The sequence below is a fragment of the Somniosus microcephalus genome, chromosome 12 (genome assembly GCF_052327205.1).
Source record: "Somniosus microcephalus isolate GS21.2 chromosome 12, FLI_Smic_1.0, whole genome shotgun sequence".
Classification (NCBI taxonomy): Eukaryota; Metazoa; Chordata; class Chondrichthyes; order Squaliformes; family Somniosidae; genus Somniosus; species Somniosus microcephalus.
In genome coordinates this window covers 207,393,046-207,414,564 of record NC_140998.1, presented here as the reverse complement: position 1 = coordinate 207,414,564, position 21,519 = coordinate 207,393,046, and the positions used below count along the sequence as shown (strand labels likewise).

Here is a 21,519-nt window from a genome sequence, read left to right as displayed (position 1 = left end):
CTACCCCGACCTGGCCCAGCGGCGGGGATCCTACCGCTACACCAAAGGCCCACTCAGATTAGCAACGTGAAATGGCTGGAATGAGCACAATTCACGGCATTAAAAGAACTCACAATTGAACTGATGATGACCTCAGCAATCTCCTCAACGAGGTGGAGGCGCAGCGCCTGCTCATCATTGGTAATGAGAAGTCAAAGGCGCCGCAAAAAGGGCAGATGATAGCTTGGCCTTTCAAGTGGCAGCATAGGGCTCCAGTCACGGGGAGGGAAAAGGTGCAGGAAACGTATGGGTGTCGCCTTTTGCGTGGAGTGGGCCTTTTGCGTAGCGGTAAGCATCCCCGCCGCTGGGCCAGAAGGAGTAGGGTTTCGAACCCCACTCCAGACAGTCCCGGCAAGTGGAGTCGGAGCTCCAACTATAAATTCTGGATGGACATCCAGCGGGATACTTGCGTCCGCGGGTGTGGGTGGCCCCCCCCCCCCCCCTCAGATGGGTTGTGGGAGCCCGTAAAACCCTCACGCCATAGGACTAACCACCCTAATGGCTGGTATGAAGATGGTTATGGTCACGGAAGGAGCTTTAACGTGGCCAGAAATCCTTCCACCACTTCATACAGTTCCCGAAAGGGAACAGTGTGAGGATACGTACGATGATGACCTCTTGCGCAATGCACCTCCTTGGACCCTCAGTCGCAGATGCGAGGGGGCAAATCGTGCAATTGTTAAATTTTTCATTTTATTGAAATGTATAATGTTGGCCCAGTAATTCCGTTCCAAACGCGCGAGTACGGTCGGGGTACTCACGCGTCTGGCCGGAGGAAATGCCGGTTTTCAGCATGCACAGCGCATGTGGGGAAAACCGGCATTTCCTGTCCTCTGAACGAAGGGGTTCAGAGGCAGAACGCGTGCGACTGCACAGGCAGCGCGTGCGCAGTAAAATTCGCCGGTTTCATTAATGCTTTCAGTGAGGTTAAGTCCTTACAACTTACACATGAAAAAAGCATGAGTACGGTTGCTCCAGAGGCTGCGGAGGGAGATATATTTTATCGTGGATCTTCTGAAAGGCAATATTTTTGTTTGGGAAAGGGAGGAAAGTTATTTTAAGAAATGCTGAGGTAAGTTTTAAAGTTTATTTTTGTTTTTTAAAACGGGTTTTCAGTACTGTAGGTAGAAGGAGCAATTGTGGCTATGTGAATTGAATTTGCTGTGTTTATTAAATGTGAAAATGACTCCAGCATTTTTAAGAAAGAAACTTTTCATCAGTAATATATTCTTTTAAGTAATTATGTATGTATGTCTGTATATATTCCTTTGCGTATATGTATGTATGTATATATTCCTTTACTTATGTGTATGAATGTATGTATTTAATTATGACTTTCAGAGAAAGTAATTTATTGGAAAATCATAAATAAATACATACATTCATACACATAAGTAAAGGAATATATACATATACGTAAAGGAATATATACGGACATACATACATAATTACTTAAAAGAATATATTACTGATGAAAAGTTTCTTTCTTAAAAATGTTGGAAATGTTACATTACTCATTTTAGAACAGTCATTTTCACATTTAATAAACACAGCAAATTCAATTCACACAGCCACAATTGCTCCTTCTACCTACAGTACTGAAAACCCGTTTTTTAAAAAAAAATTAAACTTTAAAACTTACCTCATCATTTCTTAAAATAACGTTCCTCCCTTTCCCAAACAAAAATATTGCCTTTCAGAAGCTCCACGGTAAAATATATCTTCCTCCGCAGCCTCTGGAGCAACTTTACACATGCTTTTTTCATGTGTAAGTTGCAAGGACTTAACCTCACTGAATCCATGAATGAAATCGACGAAGTTCACTGCGCACGCGCTGCCTGTGCAGTCGCACGCGCTGTGCCTCTGAACCCCTTCGTTCAGAGGACAGGAAATGCCGGTTTTCTCCGCATGCGCTGTGCATGCTGAAAACCGGCATTTCCTCCGGCCAGACGCATGAGTACCCCGACCGTACTCACGCGTGTGGAACGGAATTACTGGGCCGTTATGTTTTGGGGCCGAACTCTATTCATAGATTTGACAGCTCTTCCTGTCAAATCTATGAATAGAGATTCCCCGCTGCCATTGGCTCTCCATGGCCCACGTGGTCCCAGGGAACACTTCAAACTAACTGCGCCCCTGGGATACATAAGCACTGCGCGCCGGCAGTTGGAGGAGGCCCAGGATCGGAATCCCACACGGGCCCACAGCACAACGGCCGGCACGCTAGGTAAGTGCAAGTCAGGGGCTTGCACCCGCGGGAGGCGTCCGACCCGAATTTCTGGCCCAATGGATTTACAATGGCTGAAATAATTAACCCTTCTCTTCTGTGGAATGTATTCTTAGATAAACATTTAAATACAAAATAATTAAGACACCTTGCTTTCTTTCTTTAACACAAAGACCCTCATCCACCACCTTAAACATTCACTCCCTCCACCACCGGCGCACCGTGGCTGCAGTGTGTACCATCTACAAGATGCACTGCAGCAACTCGCCAAGGCTTCTTCGGCAGCACCTCCCAAACCCACCACCTCTTCCACCTAGAAGGACAAGGGCAGCAGGTGCATGGGAACACCACCACCTCCAAGTTCCCCTCCAAGTCACACACCACCCTGACTTGGCAATATATCGGCCGATCCTTCATCGTCGCTGGGTCAAAATCCTGGAACGCCCTCCCTAACAGCACGGTGGGAGCACCTTCACCACACGGACTGCAGCAGTTCAAGAAGGCGGCTCACCACCACCTTCTCAAGGGGCAATTAGGGATGGGCAATAAATGCTGGCCTTGCCAGCGACGCCCACATCCCGTGAAAGAATAAAAAAGGACACTATGACAGAAAATGCCAAAAGAAATCATCATATTCATTGTGGGGCTATTCAAATTCATCAATAATGCAGTTAATATATTAATCATGTATTTTCAATTGCCTTCTTGTCTTGATTTCTGTGATACTTACATCGGACTGATAATGTCACCGGTAAGTTCACCAGATCCGCTAATGCTTTGTGGGACACGATGCACGTCACGTTCTCCCCGTTGTCCTGACTCGTGGGCACCATTCTGTATTGGCTGATGATGGTCACTGTCCCATCTGGATTTTCAGCCCGAGTTGAAGTTACGTTCCCCGGGACCCTGGCAATCCAGGTGACGTGGGCCGCTGGTTTCCCATTCGCGGCCGTGCAGTTGGCGACTGGCATCTCTGACCAGCCGGCGTCTGTTGCGACAGCGACTGCATCAGTCACGGGGGCCGCTGAGGAGGAGAGAGATGCGTACGATGAGTGATAACCTCAAGCCCGCTCTACAACATATCAGGGCCGTTTTCGGCTTCAATACAATAAACTAGATTCAGGAAACTGTCACAACTCCAACAATTACCGTCGAGCCTGAAAGCAGGCAACTTGGAGTAAGGCACAAATCATTGGCCTATCGACCTTTACAAGCCAGGTGTCAGCCGTGGCTCAGCAGCTGGCACTCTCTCTCTCACCTCTGAGTCAGAAGGTTGTGGGTTCAAATCCCACTCCAGAGACTTGAGAACAAAATTCTAGGCTGACACTCCAGTGCAGTACTGAGGGAGCGCCGCACTGCCGGAGTGGCAGTCCTGAGGGAGCGCTGCACTGTCAAGGGGCAGGACTGAGCGAGCCCCGCACTGTTGGAGGGGCAGGGCAGAGCAAGCGCCGCACTGTCGGTGGGGCAGTACTGAGGGAGCGCCGCACTGTCGGAGGGGCAGTACTGAGGGAACGCCGCACTGTTGGATGGGCAGTACTGAGCAAGCGCCGCACTGTCGGAGGGGCAGTACTGAGGGAGCACCGCATTGGCGGAGGGGCAGTACTGAGGGAGTGCCGCACTGTCGGAGGGGCAGTGCTGAGGGAGCGCTGCACTGTCGGATGGGCAGTACTGAGGGAACGCCGCACTGTCGGAGGGGCAGTACTGAGGGAGTGCCACACTGTCGGAGGGGCAGTACTGAGGGAGCGCCGCAATGTCGGAGGGACAGTACTGAGGGAGCGCTGTACTGTCGGAGGGGCAGTACTGAGGGAGCGCTGCACTGTCGGAGGGGCAGTACTGAGGGAGCGCCGCACTGTCGGAGGGGCAGTATTGAGGGAGTGCTGCACTGTCGGAGGGGCGGTACTGAGGGAGTGACGCATTGTCAGAGGGGTGGTACTGAGGGAGTGCTGCACTGTCGGAGGGGCGGTACTGAGGGAGCGCCACACCGTTGGAGGGGCTGTACAGAGGGAGCGCCGCACTGTCGGAGTGGCAGGTATTGAGGGAGCGCCGCACTGTCGGAGGGGCAGTACTGAGGGAGCGCCGCACTGTCGGAGGGGCAGTACTGAGGGAGCGCCGCACTGTCGGAGGGGCAGTACTGAGGGAGTGCCGCACTGTCGGAGGGGCAGTACTGAGGGAGCGCCGCACTGTCGGAGGGGCAGTACTGAGGGAGCGCGCACTGTCGCAGGGACAGTACTGAGGGAGGGCCGCACTGTCGGAGGGGCAGTACTGAGGGAGCGCCGCACTGTCGGAGGGGCAGTACTGAGGGAGTGCCGCACTGTCGGAGGGGCAGTACTGAGGGAGCGCCGCACTGTCGGAGGGGCAGTACTGAGGGAGTGCCGCACTGTCGGAGGGGCAGTACTGAGGGAGCGCGCACTGTCGCAGGGGCAGTACTGAGGGAGGGCCGCACTGTCGGAGGGGCAGTACTGAGGGAGCGCCGCACTGTCGGAGAGGCATTACTGAGGGAGCGTCGCACTGTCGGAGGGGCAGTACTGAGGGAGCGCCGCACTGTCGGAGGGGCAGTACTGAGGGAGCGCTGCACTGTCAGAGGGGTGGTACTGAGAGAGCGCCGCACTGTCGGAGGGGCAGTGCTGAGGGAGCGCCACACTGTCGGAGGGGCAGTACTGAGGGAGCGCCGCACTGTCGGAGGGGCAGTACTGAGGGAGCGCGCACTGTCGCAGGGGCAGTACTGAGGGAGGGCCGCATTGTCGGAGGGGCAGTACTGAGGGAGCGCCGCACTGTCGGAGAGGCATTACTGAGGGAGCGTCGCACTGTCGGAGGGGCAGTACTGAGGGAGCGCCGCACTGTCGGAGGGGCAGTACTGAGGGAGCGCTGCACTGTCAGAGGGGCAGTACTGAGGGAACGCCGCACTGTTGGATGGGCAGTACTGAGCAAGCGCCGCACTGTCGGAGGGGCAGTACTGAGGGAGCACCGCATTGGCGGAGGGGCAGTACTGAGGGAGTGCCGCACTGTCGGAGGGGCAGTGCTGAGGGAGCGCTGCACTGTCGGATGGGCAGTACTGAGGGAACGCCGCACTGTCGGAGGGGCAGTACTGAGGGAGTGCCACACTGTCGGAGGGGCAGTACTGAGGGAGCGCCGCAATGTCGGAGGGACAGTACTGAGGGAGCGCTGTACTGTCGGAGGGGCAGTACTGAGGGAGCGCTGCACTGTCGGAGGGGCAGTACTGAGGGAGCGCCGCACTGTCGGAGGGGCAGTATTGAGGGAGTGCTGCACTGTCGGAGGGGCGGTACTGAGGGAGTGACGCACTGTCAGAGGGGTGGTACTGAGAGAGCGCCGCACTGTCGGAAGTGCAGTACTGAGGTAGCGCCGCACTGTCGGAGGAGCAGTACTGAGGGAGCGCCACACCATTGGAGGGGCTGTACAGAGGGAGCGCCGCACTGTCGGAGTGGCAGGTACTGAGGGAGCGCCGCACTGTCGGAGGGGCAGTACTGAGGGAGCGCCGCACTGTCGGAGGGGCAGTACTGAGGGAGCGCTGCACTGTCAGAGGGGCAGTACTGAGGGAACGCCGCACTGTTGGATGGGCAGTACTGAGCAAGCGCCGCACTGTCTGAGGGGCAGTACTGAGGGAGCACCGCATTGGCGGAGGGGCAGTACTGAGGGAGTGCCGCACTGTCGGAGGGGCAGTGCTGAGGGAGCGCTGCACTGTCGGATGGGCAGTACTGAGGGAACGCCGCACTGTCGGAGGGGCAGTACTGAGGGAGTGCCACACTGTCGGAGGGGCAGTACTGAGGGAGCGCCGCAATGTCGGAGGGACAGTACTGAGGGAGCGCTGTACTGTCGGAGGGGCAGTACTGAGGGAGCGCTGCACTGTCGGAGGGGCAGTACTGAGGGAGCGCCGCACTGTCGGAGGGGCAGTATTGAGGGAGTGCTGCACTGTCGGAGGGGCGGTACTGAGGGAGTGACGCACTGTCAGAGGGGTGGTACTGAGGGAGTGCTGCACTGTCGGAGGGGCGGTACTGAGGGAGTGCCGCACTGTCAGAGGGGTGGTACTGAGAGAGCGCCGCACTGTCGGAAGTGCAGTACTGAGGTAGCGCCGCACTGTCGGAGGAGCAGTACTGAGGGAGCGCCACACCGTTGGAGGGGCTGTACAGAGGGAGCGCCGCACTTTCGGAGTGGCAGGTACTGAGGGAGCGCCGCACTGTCGGAGGGGCAGTACTGAGGGAGCGCCGCACTGTCGGAGGGGCAGTACTGAGGGAGCGCCGCAATGTCGGAGGGGCAGTACTGAGGGAGTGCCGCACTGTCGGAGGGGCAGTACTGAGGGAGCGCCGCACTGTCGGAGGGGCAGTACTGAGGGAGCGCGCACTGTCGCAGGGGCAGTACTGAGGGAGGGCCGCACTGTCGGAGGGGCAGTACTGAGGGAGCGCCGCACTGTCGGAGGGGCAGTACTGAGGGAGTGCCGCACTGTCGGAGGGGCAGTACTGAGGGAGCGCCGCACTGTCGGAGGGGCAGTACTGAGGGAGTGCCGCACTGTCGGAGGGGCAGTACTGAGGGAGCGCGCACTGTCGCAGGGGCAGTACTGAGGGAGGGCCGCACTGTCGGAGGGGCAGTACTGAGGGAGCGCCGCACTGTCGGAGAAGCATTACTGAGGGAGCGTCGCACTGTCGGAGGGGCAGTACTGAGGGAGCGCCGCACTGTCGGAGGGGCAGTACTGAGGGAGCGCTGCACTGTCAGAGGGGTGGTACTGAGAGAGCGCCGCACTTTCGGAGGGGCAGTGCTGAGGGAGCGCCGCACTGTCGGAGGGGCAGTACTGAGGGAGCGCCGCACTGTCGGAGGGGCAGTACTGAGGGAGCGCGCACTGTCGCAGGGGCAGTACTGAGGGAGGGCCGCACTGTCGGAGGGGCAGTACTGAGGGAGCGCCGCACTGTCGGAGAGGCATTACTGAGGGAGCGTCGCACTGTCGGAGGGGCAGTACTGAGGGAGCGCCGCACTGTCGGAGGGGCAGTACTGAGGGAGCGCTGCACTGTCAGAGGGGTGGTACTGAGAGAGCGCCGCACTGTCGGAGGGGCAGTGCTGAGGGAGCGCCGCACTGTCGGAGGGGCAGTACTGAGGGAGCGCCGCACTGTCGGAGGGGCAGTGCTGAGGGTGCGCCGCACTGTCGGAGGGGCAGTACTGAGGGAGCGCCGCACTGTCGGAGGGGCAGTACTGAGGGAGCGCCGCACTGTTGGAGGGGCAGTGCTGAGGGAGCGCCGCACTGTCAGAGGGGCAGTACTGAGGGAGCGCCGCACTGTCGGAGGGGCAGTACTGAGGGAGCGCCGCACTGTCAGAGGGGCAGTACAGAGGGAGCGCCGTACTGTCGGAGGGGCAGTGCTGAGGGAGCGCCGCACTGTCAGAGGGGCAGTACTGAGGGAGTGCTGCTCTGTCCAGACATGCTGCCTTTTGGATGAGACGTTTAACCAAGGCCCTCTCAGCTGGAGGTAAATGATCCCATGGCACTATTACGGGGGAGTTCGCTCCAGTGTCCTAGTTAATAGTTTTGCCTCAACCAACATCAGATTATCTATTTATTTTAACACTGTAGTTTGTGTGATCGCGCTGTGTGCAAAATGACCATACGACATTCTAAGAGTGACTACACTGAGGTCATGAAAGGCAATATTTAAATGCAACCTCTTTCTTTGTCAGTGAATTACTGCACTGGAGTTGTCATCTTAGGACAGCTCCTTCTGTCTCAGAGGTGAGAGTGCTACCACTGACCAAAGCTGGCACCTAAGATGATAGACTTCAAGAGGACATAGACAGGCTGGTGGAATGGGCGGACTCGTGGCAGATGATACTCAACAAAGAAAAGTGACACAGAGAGGCAATATAAACTAAAGGGTACAATTCTAAAGGGGGTGCATGAACAGAGAGACCTGGGGGTATGTGTGCACAAATCGTTGAAGGTGGCAGGGCAGGTTGAGAAAGTGGTTAAAAAAGCGCACGGGATCCTGGGCTTCATAAATAGAGACATAGAGTACAAAAGCAAAGAAGTTATAAAACACTGGTTCGGCCTCAACTGGAGCATTGTGCCCAATTCTGGGCACCGCACTTTATGAAGGATGTGAAGGCCCTAGAAAGGGTGCAGAAAAGATTTACGAGAATGGTTCCAGGGATGAGGGACTTCAGTGACGTGGATAGACTGGAGAAGCTGGGGTTGTTCTCTTTGGAGCAGAGAAGGTTGAGAGGAGATTTGATCGAGGTGTTCAAAATCATGAGGGGTCTGGACAGAGCAGAGAGAGAGAAACTGTTCCCATTGGCGGAAGGGTCGAGAACCAGAGGACACAGATTGAAGGTGATTGGCAGAAGATCCAAAGGCGACATGAGGGAAAACTTTTTTATGCAGCGAGTGGTCAGGATCTGGAATGCTCTGCCTGAGAGTGTGGTGGAGGCAGACTCAGTCACGGCTTTCTAAAGGGAATTGGATAAGTGCCTGAAGGAAATAAAAATTTGCAGGGCTACGGGGAAAGGGCGGGGGAGTGGCTGAGAGCCGGCATGGGCTCGAGGGGCCGAATGACCTTCTTCCACGCTGTGGCCATTCTATGATTCGACGCTGCGGTCATTCTTATACAATGGCTTACCTAGAACCGTCAAGTTTGTTTGAGAATCTTGCTTCCCAGTGGGAAAGGTGTTAACTTCGCAATTGTATAGGCCTTCGTCCTCCAGCTCCAAGGGACTAAATGTCAAGGTGCAGTTTTGAGCAGAGGCGTTGTTGAACGCGATCCGTCCTGAACCAGCCGGATAGCTTGTCCCAAACTGCGGGTTGTACACAGCCACGTTCTCATTGGCTGGCCCAGCTTTCTTCAGCCACGTGACCTGCACGACAGTCAGGTTCCAGTGGCGGTTGATAAAGTGGCAGGGCAGCCTCAGTTCCTCGCCGGCCGTCCCCGTGAGAAAATCGGCAGTGATGATGTGCTGCGACACCGCGGCTTGCAGGGCAGAGAGAGGGAGGGAGAGAGGGAGGGAGAAAAACAAAAGAGGAGAAAGTGACTCCCTGGCGAACGAGGTGTCAGTCGAGAAGAAAGACGAGAAACAGAGTTAACGTTTCGACTCTTCGTCAGAACTGAAAAAGGTTAGAGGTGTAACAGGCTGTTTATAGAAACATAGAAACATAGAAGATAGGAGCAGGAGTCGGCCATTCGGCCCCTCAAGCCTGTTCCACCATTTAATGAGATCATGGCTGATCATCCAAATTCAGTACCCTGTCCCTGCCTTCTCCCCATATCCCTTGATCCCTTTAGCCTTAAGAAATATATCTAACTCCATCTTGAATATATTTAATGAATTGGCCTCTACTGCCTTCTGTGGTAGAGAATTCCACAGGTTCACCACTCTCTGGGTGAAGAAATTCCTCCTCATCTCTGTCCTAAATGGCTTACCCCTTATCCTTAGACTGTGACCCCTGGTTCTGGACTCCCCGACCATCGGGAACATCCTTCCTGCATCTAGCCTGTCTAGTCCTGTTAGAATTTTATAAGTTTCAATGAGATCCCCTCTCATTCTTCTAAACTCCAGCGAGTATAAGCCCAATCAACCCAATCTCTCCTCATACGTCATTCCTGCCATCCCAGGTATCAGCCTGGTGAATCTTCACTGCACTCCTTCCATGGCAAGAACATCCTTCCTCAGATAGGGCGACCAAAGCTGCACACAATACTCAAGGCTATGATTCTGCCATCTCCATTGGCATCAGTTAGGGGGAGAGATTTGGTATTGACCCGTTTGGGGCGAATTTAATGCTCCGTTTGCGCCCTGGACCGGACATTGAGTGGCGCCCCTTGCCTTACCGCCTGCCGCTAGCAATGACAGGTTGAGGGGAGCGTTTTGCAGTCGGGAAGGGACTGGGGGAGCGCTATTTAAAGGCGACAGCTTCCTGCCTTTTTTTGTTGGTGACATTTTTGCACCACGCAGTCCGAGAGAGAGATTTCTGGAGAGATTCAACGCTGTGTGAAGGAGTTTTGGGTACTGAGCAGCACTTTGCAGGTTTATTTTGATTTGACCTTCCTTGTATCGATTTAGAAGAGACTGTGGGGGCTGCACTCTGAGCTCTTTCCCTGGGCCTCTCCATTGTTCTTTCCAGCAGAATTGATGTACAGGTCTCTCCAGACCGAGATTCAAGGCTGCAATGAGCAGGGTGTGGATGGAGACCAAGATAAACCCTCCCCTTTAAGAACTGGCCGGCGCCAGTGTGTCTGTGTTCCATTACTGACTGACATCACATGAACTTCGCCAGCGCTCTGAGGTAGCGCCTCGCTCCTCGGCGTTAGCGCCTTAAGAGAGGTGTGTAGCGCCTGATTTAGCGCTCCAATCACCTCCAGGGGCGATAGTATTCAAGTTTGCAGTCAGAGGCGATAATTAGCGCCAGGCGCTAAACTTTGCGCCCAGCCGATAATTGCGCCCCAAACGGGGCGAGACCGAATTTCTCTCCCTAAATGTTGCAAATGCGGATGGCAGAATCATAAACAGCCTGTTACACCTCTAACCAGTTCTGTCGAAGGGTCCCAGACCTGAAACGTTAACTCTGTTTCTCTCTCTCCACGGATGCTGCCTGGCCTGCTGAGTGCTTCCAGCATTTTCTGTTGGACATGAATCTTGTCATTCATGTGGAAATGACTTATGAAGTAATACTGGGCGGCCTGCTGGTGGCGCTGTCCAGGGAGAGTATAAATACTCGGGCATGGGCCCAGCTTGCCCAGGACATTCTTTAACAGGAACTAGTGAAGGACACAACGCGATCCCCATGTTGTAAAACAGTTGATTAAAGCTCTGTTTAACACTTAGACCGAGTGCCTTGTAGTTTTCTTACATCACTGTTGTTATTTCAGATTTCCAGCATCCGCAGTACTTCAATATTGAAGAAGAAGGACGAGTCAATTTAACTGGAGTACGGCCTTGTAAACGGCCGCAAATGCACATTGGGTGGCATTGCAATACGGGCGGTACCAGATCTGCCGCCTGTTGTTCAACTGCATTGAAGTCGGCGGGACTGAATATCGGGCAAGCGGTATAACCAGCGGCCGATATGACACCGCCCGATCACGTGCTGCCGAATTCTACCACGCACGCAGATAGTGCGCACTGATCTTACCAATCGCCGTTGACAGTAAGCTGTGAGGAGAAGACAAAGGGGGCGGTTTTGCCACTGGGGGCGCGTTGGAGGCGGGACTCCCACTTGTCGGGTGTCAGTCCCGCCTCCGTCGACTTGTGGCCAAATCACGCCATTTTCCCTTGATTGACCTTGTTAAGCCCGCCCAGCGGGCATAGCGGGCCAATTAAGGGGAAGCAGGTTGCAGAGCATGTCAATGTATGACATGTCATCTGTCAAACATTTTTGACAGATGAATTGTCAGCAGTTGACGGCTCTGTGAAGCTGTCAAACACCGACAATCTGTCCTCTAAGTCGAGTCTTTCCACTCAGGCTCAGTTGGAGATCTCTCCTGACCAGAAAGCAGAAGGCTGCAGCTTTTGACAGTTCAGCGGCCATTCTGCTTTCTGTGCCGGTGAGCTGAGGGACTCCCGATACCTGAGGGGATGAAACCTGCAGGAAGAAGTAAAGGTAAGTTAAAACTTATTAAAACACTTTACACACACCTCGCACACTCACCTCTCCACGCTTGCACCCATCACTCACTTGCACACCAGGCATCTCGGCCCCTCTGACCCCCGCAGACCTACAGCCCGCCTCGCTGACCCTGGCGTGGTTCGGAGCCGTCGGGAAGCCCACACGTCAGGGCGGAAAATAGGGATTCTCCAAAAAAACTGCCTGTTAACTACCTAGGAAGATGGAGCGGAGGCGGGTTGGGGGTGGGATGGGTGCTCGCCCCCAGATTCTGCCATTTTCCCGGCAATCCCACCTCCAAACCCGTCTCCCCAGGGCTGGCAAAATCGCCCCCTAGTCTGCAAAGACTTATAGGTAGACTAAGTGAGTGGGCAGTAATGTGGCAGATGGAGTATAATGTAAGGAAATGTGAGGTTATTCACTTTGGTAGGAAGAATAGAAAAACAGAATATTTTTTTAAATGGTGACAAACTTTCAAATGTTGGTGTTCAGAGAGATGTGGGTGTCCTCGTGCAAGAAACACAGAAAGCAGGCATGCTGGTACAGCAAGCAATAAGAAAGGCAAATAGCATGTTGGCCTTTATTGCAAGGAGGTTGGAGTATATGAGTAAGGAAGTCTTGCTACAATTTTACAGGGCCTTGGTGAGACCACACCTGGAGTACTGGGCACAGTTTTGGTCTCCTTATCTAAGGAAGGATAGACTTGCCTTGGAGGCGGTACAACGAAGCTTCACTAGATTGATTCCTGGGATGAGAGGGTTGTCCTGTGATGAGAGATTGTGTAGAATGGGCCTGTACTCTCTGGAGTTTAGAAGAATGAGAGGTGATCTCATTGAAAGGTATAAGATTCTGAGGGGGATTGACAGGGTAGATGCTGAGAGGTTGTTTCCCCCTGGCTGGAGAGTCTAGAACCAGGGGTCATAGTCTCAGGATAAGGGTTCGGCCATTTAAAGCTGAGATGAGGAGGAATTTCTTCACTCAGAGGGCGGTGAATCTTTGGAATTCTCTACCCCAGAGGGCTGTGGAGGCTGAGTCGTTGAGTATATTCAAGGCGGAGATCGATAGATTTTTGGACTCTAGGGGAATCGAGGGATATGGGGATCGGGCGGGAAAGTGGAGTTGAGGTCAAAGATCAGCCATGATCTTATTGAATGGCAGAGCAGGCTCGAGAGGCCGAATGGCCGACTCCTGCTCCTATTTCTTATGTTCTTATGATGAACCGCCTGGAAACTGCAAGATCAGCCCTTAACCTTCTAAATTCCAGGGAATGCAACCCTAATTTGTGTAATCGCTCCTCGTAACTTAACTATCCATGAAACTCTCCTCGTAACTTAACAGGTCCATGAAAAGGGAGGCGGGGGTATCATTACGAATCGGCCGAGACCGAAACAGTAGCAATCGCCATTATTGAGTCTCTCGCGGCTCTCAAGGTAAAGCCTATCATTCAGACCAAGGCATCCCCGAACAGTCACGGAATATAAAGCGTCGCACATAGAGCACGGCGCCTCCGGTGCTAACCTGGGTCAGGGAAACCTACCTGTAGACAAAGCGAGACCGCAAAGCAAAACAAGAGCAACTAAACTCATTGCCGACGCTCTATGCAGTTGAGTTGTAATAACCAATAAGCGGAAATAGTTTCTCTCTATCTACGCTATCTGTCCCCCTTAATATCTTGCAAACTTCAATCAAACCACCCCCTAATCCTCTAATCTTCAGGGAATGCAACCCTAGTAATCTACGGGCAGCGGCTGTTCTGGGAAATCTACCTCAAAGCACTGGAGAGGTACCACCAACGCTGCCTCCGCAAGGTCCTGCCAATCCGTCAGTGTTCTCGCTCAGGTCAACATCCCCAGCATCGAAGCTCTGACCACGCTCGATCAGCTCCGATAGACGGGCCTCATCGTCCGGATGCCCGATACGAGACTCCCAAAACAAGCGCTCTACTCGAAGCTCCGACATGGCAAGAGAACCCCAGGTGGGCAGAGGAAACGCTTCAAGGACACCCTCAAAACCTCCTTGAAAAAGTGCAACATCCCCACCGACACCTGGGAATCCCTGGCCCCAAGACCGCACAAAGTGGAGGAGAAGCATCCGGAAAGGCGCCGAACACCTCGAGTCTCTTCGCCGGGAGCAAGCGGAAGCCAAGCGCAAGCAGCGGAAGGAGTGCACGTCAACCCAAGCACCCCACCCACCCGCCCCTTCAACCACCGTCTGCCCCACCTGTGACAGAGACTGTAGGTCCCGCATTGGACTCATCAGTCACCTGAGAACTCATTCTTAATGTGGAAGCAAGTCATCCTCGGTTCCGAGGGACTGCCTAAGAAGGGAAGTCTACGCTGCAGTCCCTGCAAGGCCAACATGTCCTTCCCGAGATGTGCTGCCCAGAATTGAATCAAGATCTCACAGCTGGGCGGGAGGAAGCCGTTCCGTTGCATGTTGAAGGGCTGTAAAGCATGATGGAGATCTGCTGGGCGCACATGTTGTACAGCGCAGGCTTAACCTGTCCTGGGATTGTGCTGGCATTGAAGAAAGACAGGGACGACTAAAGTGTCCTTCGCCCCTTCACCAACACAGAATTAAAGGACTGTGCACAAGATAAACTTGAAAGAAAGAAAAAACAAAGAGGGAAAAAAGAAAGAGACAGAAAGAGAGAAAGAAAGAGAGAAAGAAAGAAAGAGAGAAAGAAAGAGAGAAAGAAAAAAGAGAGAAAGAAAGAGAGAAAGAAAGAAAAAGAGAAAGGAAGGAAGAAAGGAAGGAAGAAAGTGAGAAAGAAAGAGAAAGAAATAAAGGAAGAAAGGAAGAAAGAAAGAGAGAAAGGAAGAGGGAGAGAAAGAAAGAAAAAAGAGAAAGAAAGAAAGAAAGAAAGAGAGAAAGAAAGAAAAAGATAAAAAGAGAGAAAGAAAAAGAGAGAAAGAAAGAAAAAAGGAAAGAGAGAAAGAAAGAGAAAGAAAGAAAGAGAGAAGGAAAGAAACAAAGAGAAAAAACAAGAGAGATAAAGAAAGAGAAAGAGAGAGATAAAAAAGAGAAAGAAAGAGAGAAAGAGAGATAAAAGAAAGAAAGAGAAGGAGAGAGAGAAAGAAAGTAAAAAGTATGAAAGCTAGCATAGACCAGTTGGGCCGAATGGCCTGTGTCTGTGCGACTATCTACCCGATGATGTAACTCTGCCGCCTGCTCCACCAGATTCTGCCATCCCGGTGCAAAGGGCTTTTGGACACAGCCCGTTGGGTCAAGTGCTAACTCAGTGTCTCCGCCCTCAGGAGGCCTTCACAGATTGGTGGGGTGCACCGACCACGCCAGTCTTTAGCACTATCCCACTCCTGCGCTTTGGATTCTAGATTGAAAAGGACGTTGGCCAACAGAAAGAACAATGCAGGACCACATGGTTCCTGTGAAAGGGATTGGTTAACCCCTTTACTTCTTTTTACGTTGCAGTACCAGGATGCCGGTTACTGGGCGAGCGGCTTGCAGTCTTCGATTCAGGTTGATTACGAATCTTGCTGCATATACAAAGAAGTCATCATTCTCACGACCTGCCGTGGAGCTAACCCCATCGGCGGACACACAGGCTCTGCCATAGGCTTTGTGGTTGGCAATGACATAGGAATGAATTAGCCCGCATATGAACGAGGTAGATCACATATGGACTGCTGGGTTTACATATACAGCCATGCAATGTTTCACACATTTACCTCGTTGAAGGAGACTCACCAAAGCATCTTTGTTGTCTTAAGTACAAATTCTAGAGGGACCACATTCTACCCTACGTAAACTTGAGGTCATCCAAAACTCGGCTGCCGCGTGTCCTAACTCGCACTAAGTCCCGCTCCCCCATCACCTCCTGTGCTTGCTGACCTACATTGGCTCCCGGTTAAGCAGACGGGTTACAAATCCCTACTTCAATTGTGCTCGCTGCTGATCACCAATTCCGTTTAGATCAGCATGGGCTCCTCACAAGCACATCCAATGATCATGTCGTTGTGAGCCATTTGGTGGGTATTTTGCTTTCTGATTGCAGAGTTCAATGTCGTTGGGAAAAAATTATATTCAGGTAAACGTTGGGAAGAAACATTGTTCAAATCTGAACCAGCTCATTCATAAGTGAAATAGCTAACTCATTCATGTGAGCTACTTCATTCATATATGAGCTAATGTGTTCATATGAGCTAATTTATTCATATGTGAGCTAATTTATTCATATATATAAGCTAATTTATTCATATGTGAGCTAAAGCATTTATATATGAGCTAATTTATTCACATATAAGCTAATTTAGTCATAGATGAGATAATGTATTCACATGTGAGCTGATTATTCATATGTGAACTGATTTATTCATATGTAAGCTAATTTATTCATGAATGATCTAATTTATGCATAGATAAGCTAATTCATTCACATAGGAGCTAATTTGTATATAGATGAGCTAATTTATTCATACATGAGCTTATTTATTTATAGATGATCTAATTTATTTGTATGTGAGCTCATTTATTCATGTATGAGCAAATTTATGCATCGTTAAGCTAATTCATTCATATGTAAATCAATGTATTTATAGATGAGCTAATTCATTCATATATGAGCCAATGTATTCATGCATGAGCTAATTTATTTATATATGAACATGATCTAATTAATTTATAGCTTAGTTAATGTATTCATAGACGAACTAATGTTTTCATACATACACTAATTTATTCGTATGTGTGCTGATTTATTCATATGAGCTAATTTATTCTTATTTGTGCTAAGTCATTCACATATCAGCTATTTGGTTCATATTTGATGAATGGCATAGCAAAACATCTTAATAGATTTGTAAGTAGGCCTGCGATCCTCAATACTGTATAAACATCTGATGGGTAATTATATCTTTGGACTGTTGCCAATGATCGGCAAGATGTGAACTACATTGAGGCAATAACCCTGTTTGCAATCATAGACATTAATTTAGAAAGGTTATTTACAGCCACATTAAAGGTTTGTGATGAAGATAAGGTAATACAGATCAGCAAGCCTTAGAGTTTCAGAGAATGGGAGTCATTTACCACCTTTACGCTTTCTCTCAAGCTCTCCTCACCTATTTGCGTTATTTTATCATTCCTGTCATAGAGGCACTTTATAGTCTTCTGGACTCAACATTGAGTTCAACAATTTCAGACCATAACCTCTGCCCCCATTGTTTTGGATAGCAGCTGTTAATGATGCTGTCATTCCCATTTACACCTCCTCTAGACCCATCTTTTGTCTCTTTACTTGTCCCATTACCTTCTCCTCGCGCCTTGCACCATCATCCCATTTGTCATTTAATCTCTCCCTATCGCAGACCTTCCCTTTTGTCCTTTCCTCCCCTCTCCCGCTTTCCCTGCCCCTGCACTTGCTGTTACATCTCCAACTTTTTCCAGTTCTGACGAAGGGTCACAGACCTGAAACGTTGGCCCAGAAATTCGGGTCGGGGGCTTCCCGCAGGTGCAAGCCCCCGACCTGCACTTACCTAGCGCGCCGGCCATTGAGCTGTGGGCCCGCATGGGATTCTGATCCTGGACCTCCTGCAACTGCCGGCGCGCAGTGCTTGCATATCCCAGGGGCGCAGTTAGTTCGAAGCATCCCCTGGGATCACGTGGGCTATGGAGAACCAATGGTAGCAGGGAATGCTTCATTCATAAGTTTGATCTGTCAAACCTATAAATACTATAAGCCCCAAAACATCACTAAATCTTCAAATAAATTTTAAAAAACATCACATTTTTAAAATGAACTATAAATTACATGAAATAACTATTTTAAACAATAATTTAAATTTTTGAAAAAATTAATTACATTTTCTAACAGGGCTAAAAATAAACTTACCTTTCTTTAAAGTATTTAAAAATAATAAACCTGTGGAAAAAATGTTTTAATTTTAATTAATTCACCACTTACCTTGTAAAAAGCAGGCCTTGCGACTGCTTTTTACATGTCTAACTTCTGCAGACTTACCCTCCTGGGAAAACCTGCAAAAGAAACGTAAGATCGATGCGCACGCGCTGCCTCTCCGGCGCATGTGTTCGACCTCTGAACCCCTTCTTTCAGGGGAACGGAAGTGCTGGTTTCCCGCGCATGCGCAGTGCATGCACGAAACCGGCACTTCCATTGGGCTTACGGGTGAGTGCCCCGTGCGTACTCACCCGTGGAGACCCGAATTTTTGGGCCGTTAACTCTGTGCCTCTCTCCAGGGATGCTGCCTGACCCGCTGAGTGTTTCCAGCATTTGCTGTTTCTATTTCAGATTTCCAGCATCCGCAGTATTTTGATTTTGCCTTAAAACCTACCTCTTCGACCAGGCTTTTGGTCACCTGTCCCAATATCTCCTTATGTGGCTCAGTGTCGAATTTTGTCTGATTTACGCGCCTGTGAAGCGCCCTGGGACATTTTACTACTTTAAAGGCGCTATATAAATGCAAGTTATTGTGGTGGTGGAGGTGACTGTACCCTAGTGAAACAACCGCATTGTCCGCTCCCCCAGATATTACGTCTGTATTTAGCACCAACAGGTTCCGTGGCCTCGGCGTGACAACTCTTTCAATTCCGCTATTGCAATGATTTTAATTCCGTCGTGGTCACAAGCTATGGAAGTGTGTAAAAAGAGTAAACAGCTCAGGTGCTGCAACAAAAATAAAGTAGGTTTAAAGAGCACTCGCCCCTTGTCTCCTGAATGTCCGAGTGAGGTTTCAAGGGTCTCGACAGCCCCTCTGGTATCCCACCCAAGCCGCGCCTCTTCGTGAGTTTGTAGAGCGAGAGTGGGAAGGTTAGTGGACATTTAGGGTGATCACAACCTCGACCGACCCTGAGGTCCACACAGGCAGGTTTTTCACCAGTAGGAAGCCTGCCTGATTTCTCTTTCCCTCTCCGCTGTGCACAGAAGCACTGAGGCCAGTGTTATAGAACCTTCTACTGTGCAGTCTGTGATCACAAAGTTCAGCACAGCTCAGGGATGGCTTGCTGAAAGACTCCTAGTCTCTGTGACACACATAGGAACACAGGAACATAGGAACCTAGGAACCTAGGAACATAGGAACCTAGGAACCTAGGAACATAGGAACCTGGGAACACAGGAACATAGGAACCTAGGAACATAGTAACATAGGAACCTAGGAACATAGGAACCTGGGAACACAGGAACACAGGAACCTAGGAACCTAGGAACATAGGAACCTGGGAACATAGGAACCTGGGAACACAGGAAAATAGGAACCTGGGAACATGGGAACATAGGAACCTAGGAACATAGGAACCTGGGAACATGGGAACCTAGGAACATAGGAACCTAGGAACATAGTAACATAGGAACAAAAGAACCTAGGAACCTAGGAACATAGGAACATGGGAACCTAGGAACCTAGGAACATAGGAACCTGGGAACATAGGAACATAGGAACCTAGGAACCTGGGAACACAGGAACATAGGAACCTAGGAACATAGTAACATAGGAACCTAGGAACATAGGAACCTGGGAACACAGGAACACAGGAACCTAGGAGCCTAGGAACATAGGAACCTGGGAATATGGGAACATGGGAACCTAGGAACATAGGAACCTGGGAACATGGGAACATAGGAACCTAGGAACATAGGAACCTGGGAACATGGGAACCTAGGAACCTAGGAACATAGTAACATAGGAACATAGGAACATAGGAACCTAGGAACCTAGGAACATAGGAACATGGGAACCTAGGAACCTAGGAACATAGGAACCTGGGAACATGGGAACCTAGGAACATAGGAACATAGGAACATAGGAACCTAGGAACATAGGAACATAGGAACATAGGAACATGGGAACCTAGGAACCTGGGAACCTAGGAACATAGGAACATAGGGTCAGGAGGAGGCCATTCAGCCCCTCGAGCCTGTTCCACCATTCAATGAGATCATGGCTGATCTGCGACCTAACTCCATCTACCCACCTTTGCCCCACATCCCTTAATACCTTTGGTTAACAAAAATCTCAGATTTAAAATTAACAATTGATCGAGCATCAATTGCCATTTGCGGTAGAAAGTTCCAAACTTCTTTGTGTGTAGAAGTGTTTCCTAACTTCACTCCTGAAAGGTCTGGCTCTAATTTTTAGTCTATGTTCCCCTAGTCGTAGAATCCCCAACCAGCGGAAATAGTTTCTCTCTATCTACCCTAACAGTTCCCCTTAATATCTTGAAAACTGCGATCAGATCACGCCTTAACCTTCTAAATTCCGGGGAATACAACCCAAGTTTGCGTAATCTCTCCTCGTAACTTAACAGGTCCATGAAAAGGGAAGAGGGGGTATCATTGCGAATCAGCCGAGACCGAAACAATAGCAATCACCATTATTGTGTCTCTCATGGTTGAAAGCCTCTCAAGAGTGTATCATTCAGACCACGACATCCCCAAACAGTCACGGAATACAAATCATCGCACATAGAGCAGGGCGCCTCCTGGTGCTAACCTAGGTCAGCGAAACCTACCTGTGGACAAAGCGAGACCGCAAAGCAAAACGCGAGCAAGGAAACTCATTGCCGGCGCTCCCTGCAAGCGGAGTTGCAGTTCTCGAAACGTTTTTTCCCTCAAAGCTGTAGAGGGTGAAGCGTGCGTTTGAATTGCGTTCAGCTAAGGCGACGGGGGAACCCGACCAGCCGTAGGAGCAACGTCCAAATTTCGACCAGAGCCGTCGATCTCTTTTACGAAGCCCCCCGCGGAACTCAATGCGGCCATGCAGCACGGAGCAGGGTAGAGCCAGAATACACTTTGGGCTGCATCGATTTAACGGGAGGCGGTCCTCACGGCGAGTCCTTTCATTCTAACTCCTTCCAGACATTTCACTCCCGTTCTTCTTCCCTCCCTTCCATCCCGATAAAACTGCTTCTGCGATGTGATGACGGGAGAGTGGAGAGGCGCAATTAACTGCAGTTAATCCAAACATTGCCAGTGGTCAGTGTCCCACTGCTGTCTTCAGACAATAAATAGGGAAGTAATGCGTTCCCTTTTCAATTGGAAACGGAAATGATATCAGGTTCCATTGAGAGCTTCACACTAACTGGGTTGATGTTGCAATGTTAGACAGGACAACTGAATGGATTCAACACTGAGGGGGACTTTAATAAGCTTGCAGAATGGGCAAATGAAGTTCAACACAAACAAATGTGAGGTATTACATCTTGGTCGGAAGGGTCACAGCGCCAAGAACAAAAATCTCCAGCGAAGAGTGCTGCCCAATGCAACAATTGTCTTTGATTGGGGGAAAAATTCGGTATCGCCCCATTTGGAGCGCCGTTATCGGCCGTGCGCAAAGTTCAGCGCCTGGCACTAATTATCGTCTCCGACAGCAAACTTGTTTTTTTCGCCCCTGGTGGTGATTGGAGCGCTAAATCAGGCGCTTCACACCTGTCTTAAGGCGCAAAGGCCGAGGAGCGATGCGCTACCTGAGAGCGCTGGCGAAGCAAGGAAGGTCAAATCAAAATAAACCTGCAAAGTGCTGCTCAGTACTCAAAACTCCAGAAGCCTCTCTCTCTCTCTCAGAATGCGTGGTGCAAAAATGTCACCGACAAAAAAAGGCAGGAAGCGGTCGCCTTTAAATAGCGCTCCCCCAGTCCCTTCCCCACTGCAAAACGCTCCCCTCAACCTGTCGTTGCCAGCGGCAGGCGG

At 50.8% G+C, this 21,519-nt stretch overlaps 1 protein-coding gene across 1 annotated transcript in view; it reads right to left on the bottom strand.

Moving 5' to 3' along the window:
- Positions 1-20,914, bottom strand: part of LOC147109975 (nectin-1-like) — a 34,394-nt gene extending 13,480 nt beyond the window's left edge. Inside the window, exons 1-3 of the mRNA XM_086003959.1 lie at positions 20,343-20,914; positions 8,878-9,225; positions 2,997-3,290 (exon numbers count right to left, since the gene is read on the bottom strand). Coding sequence (XP_085860085.1) covers positions 2,997-3,290; positions 8,878-9,225; positions 20,343-20,391 — 691 coding nt within the window. The 5' untranslated portion in view covers positions 20,392-20,914. The remainder of the gene's footprint in view (positions 1-2,996; positions 3,291-8,877; positions 9,226-20,342) is intronic.
- Between the last annotated feature and the right edge of the window lie 605 nt (positions 20,915-21,519).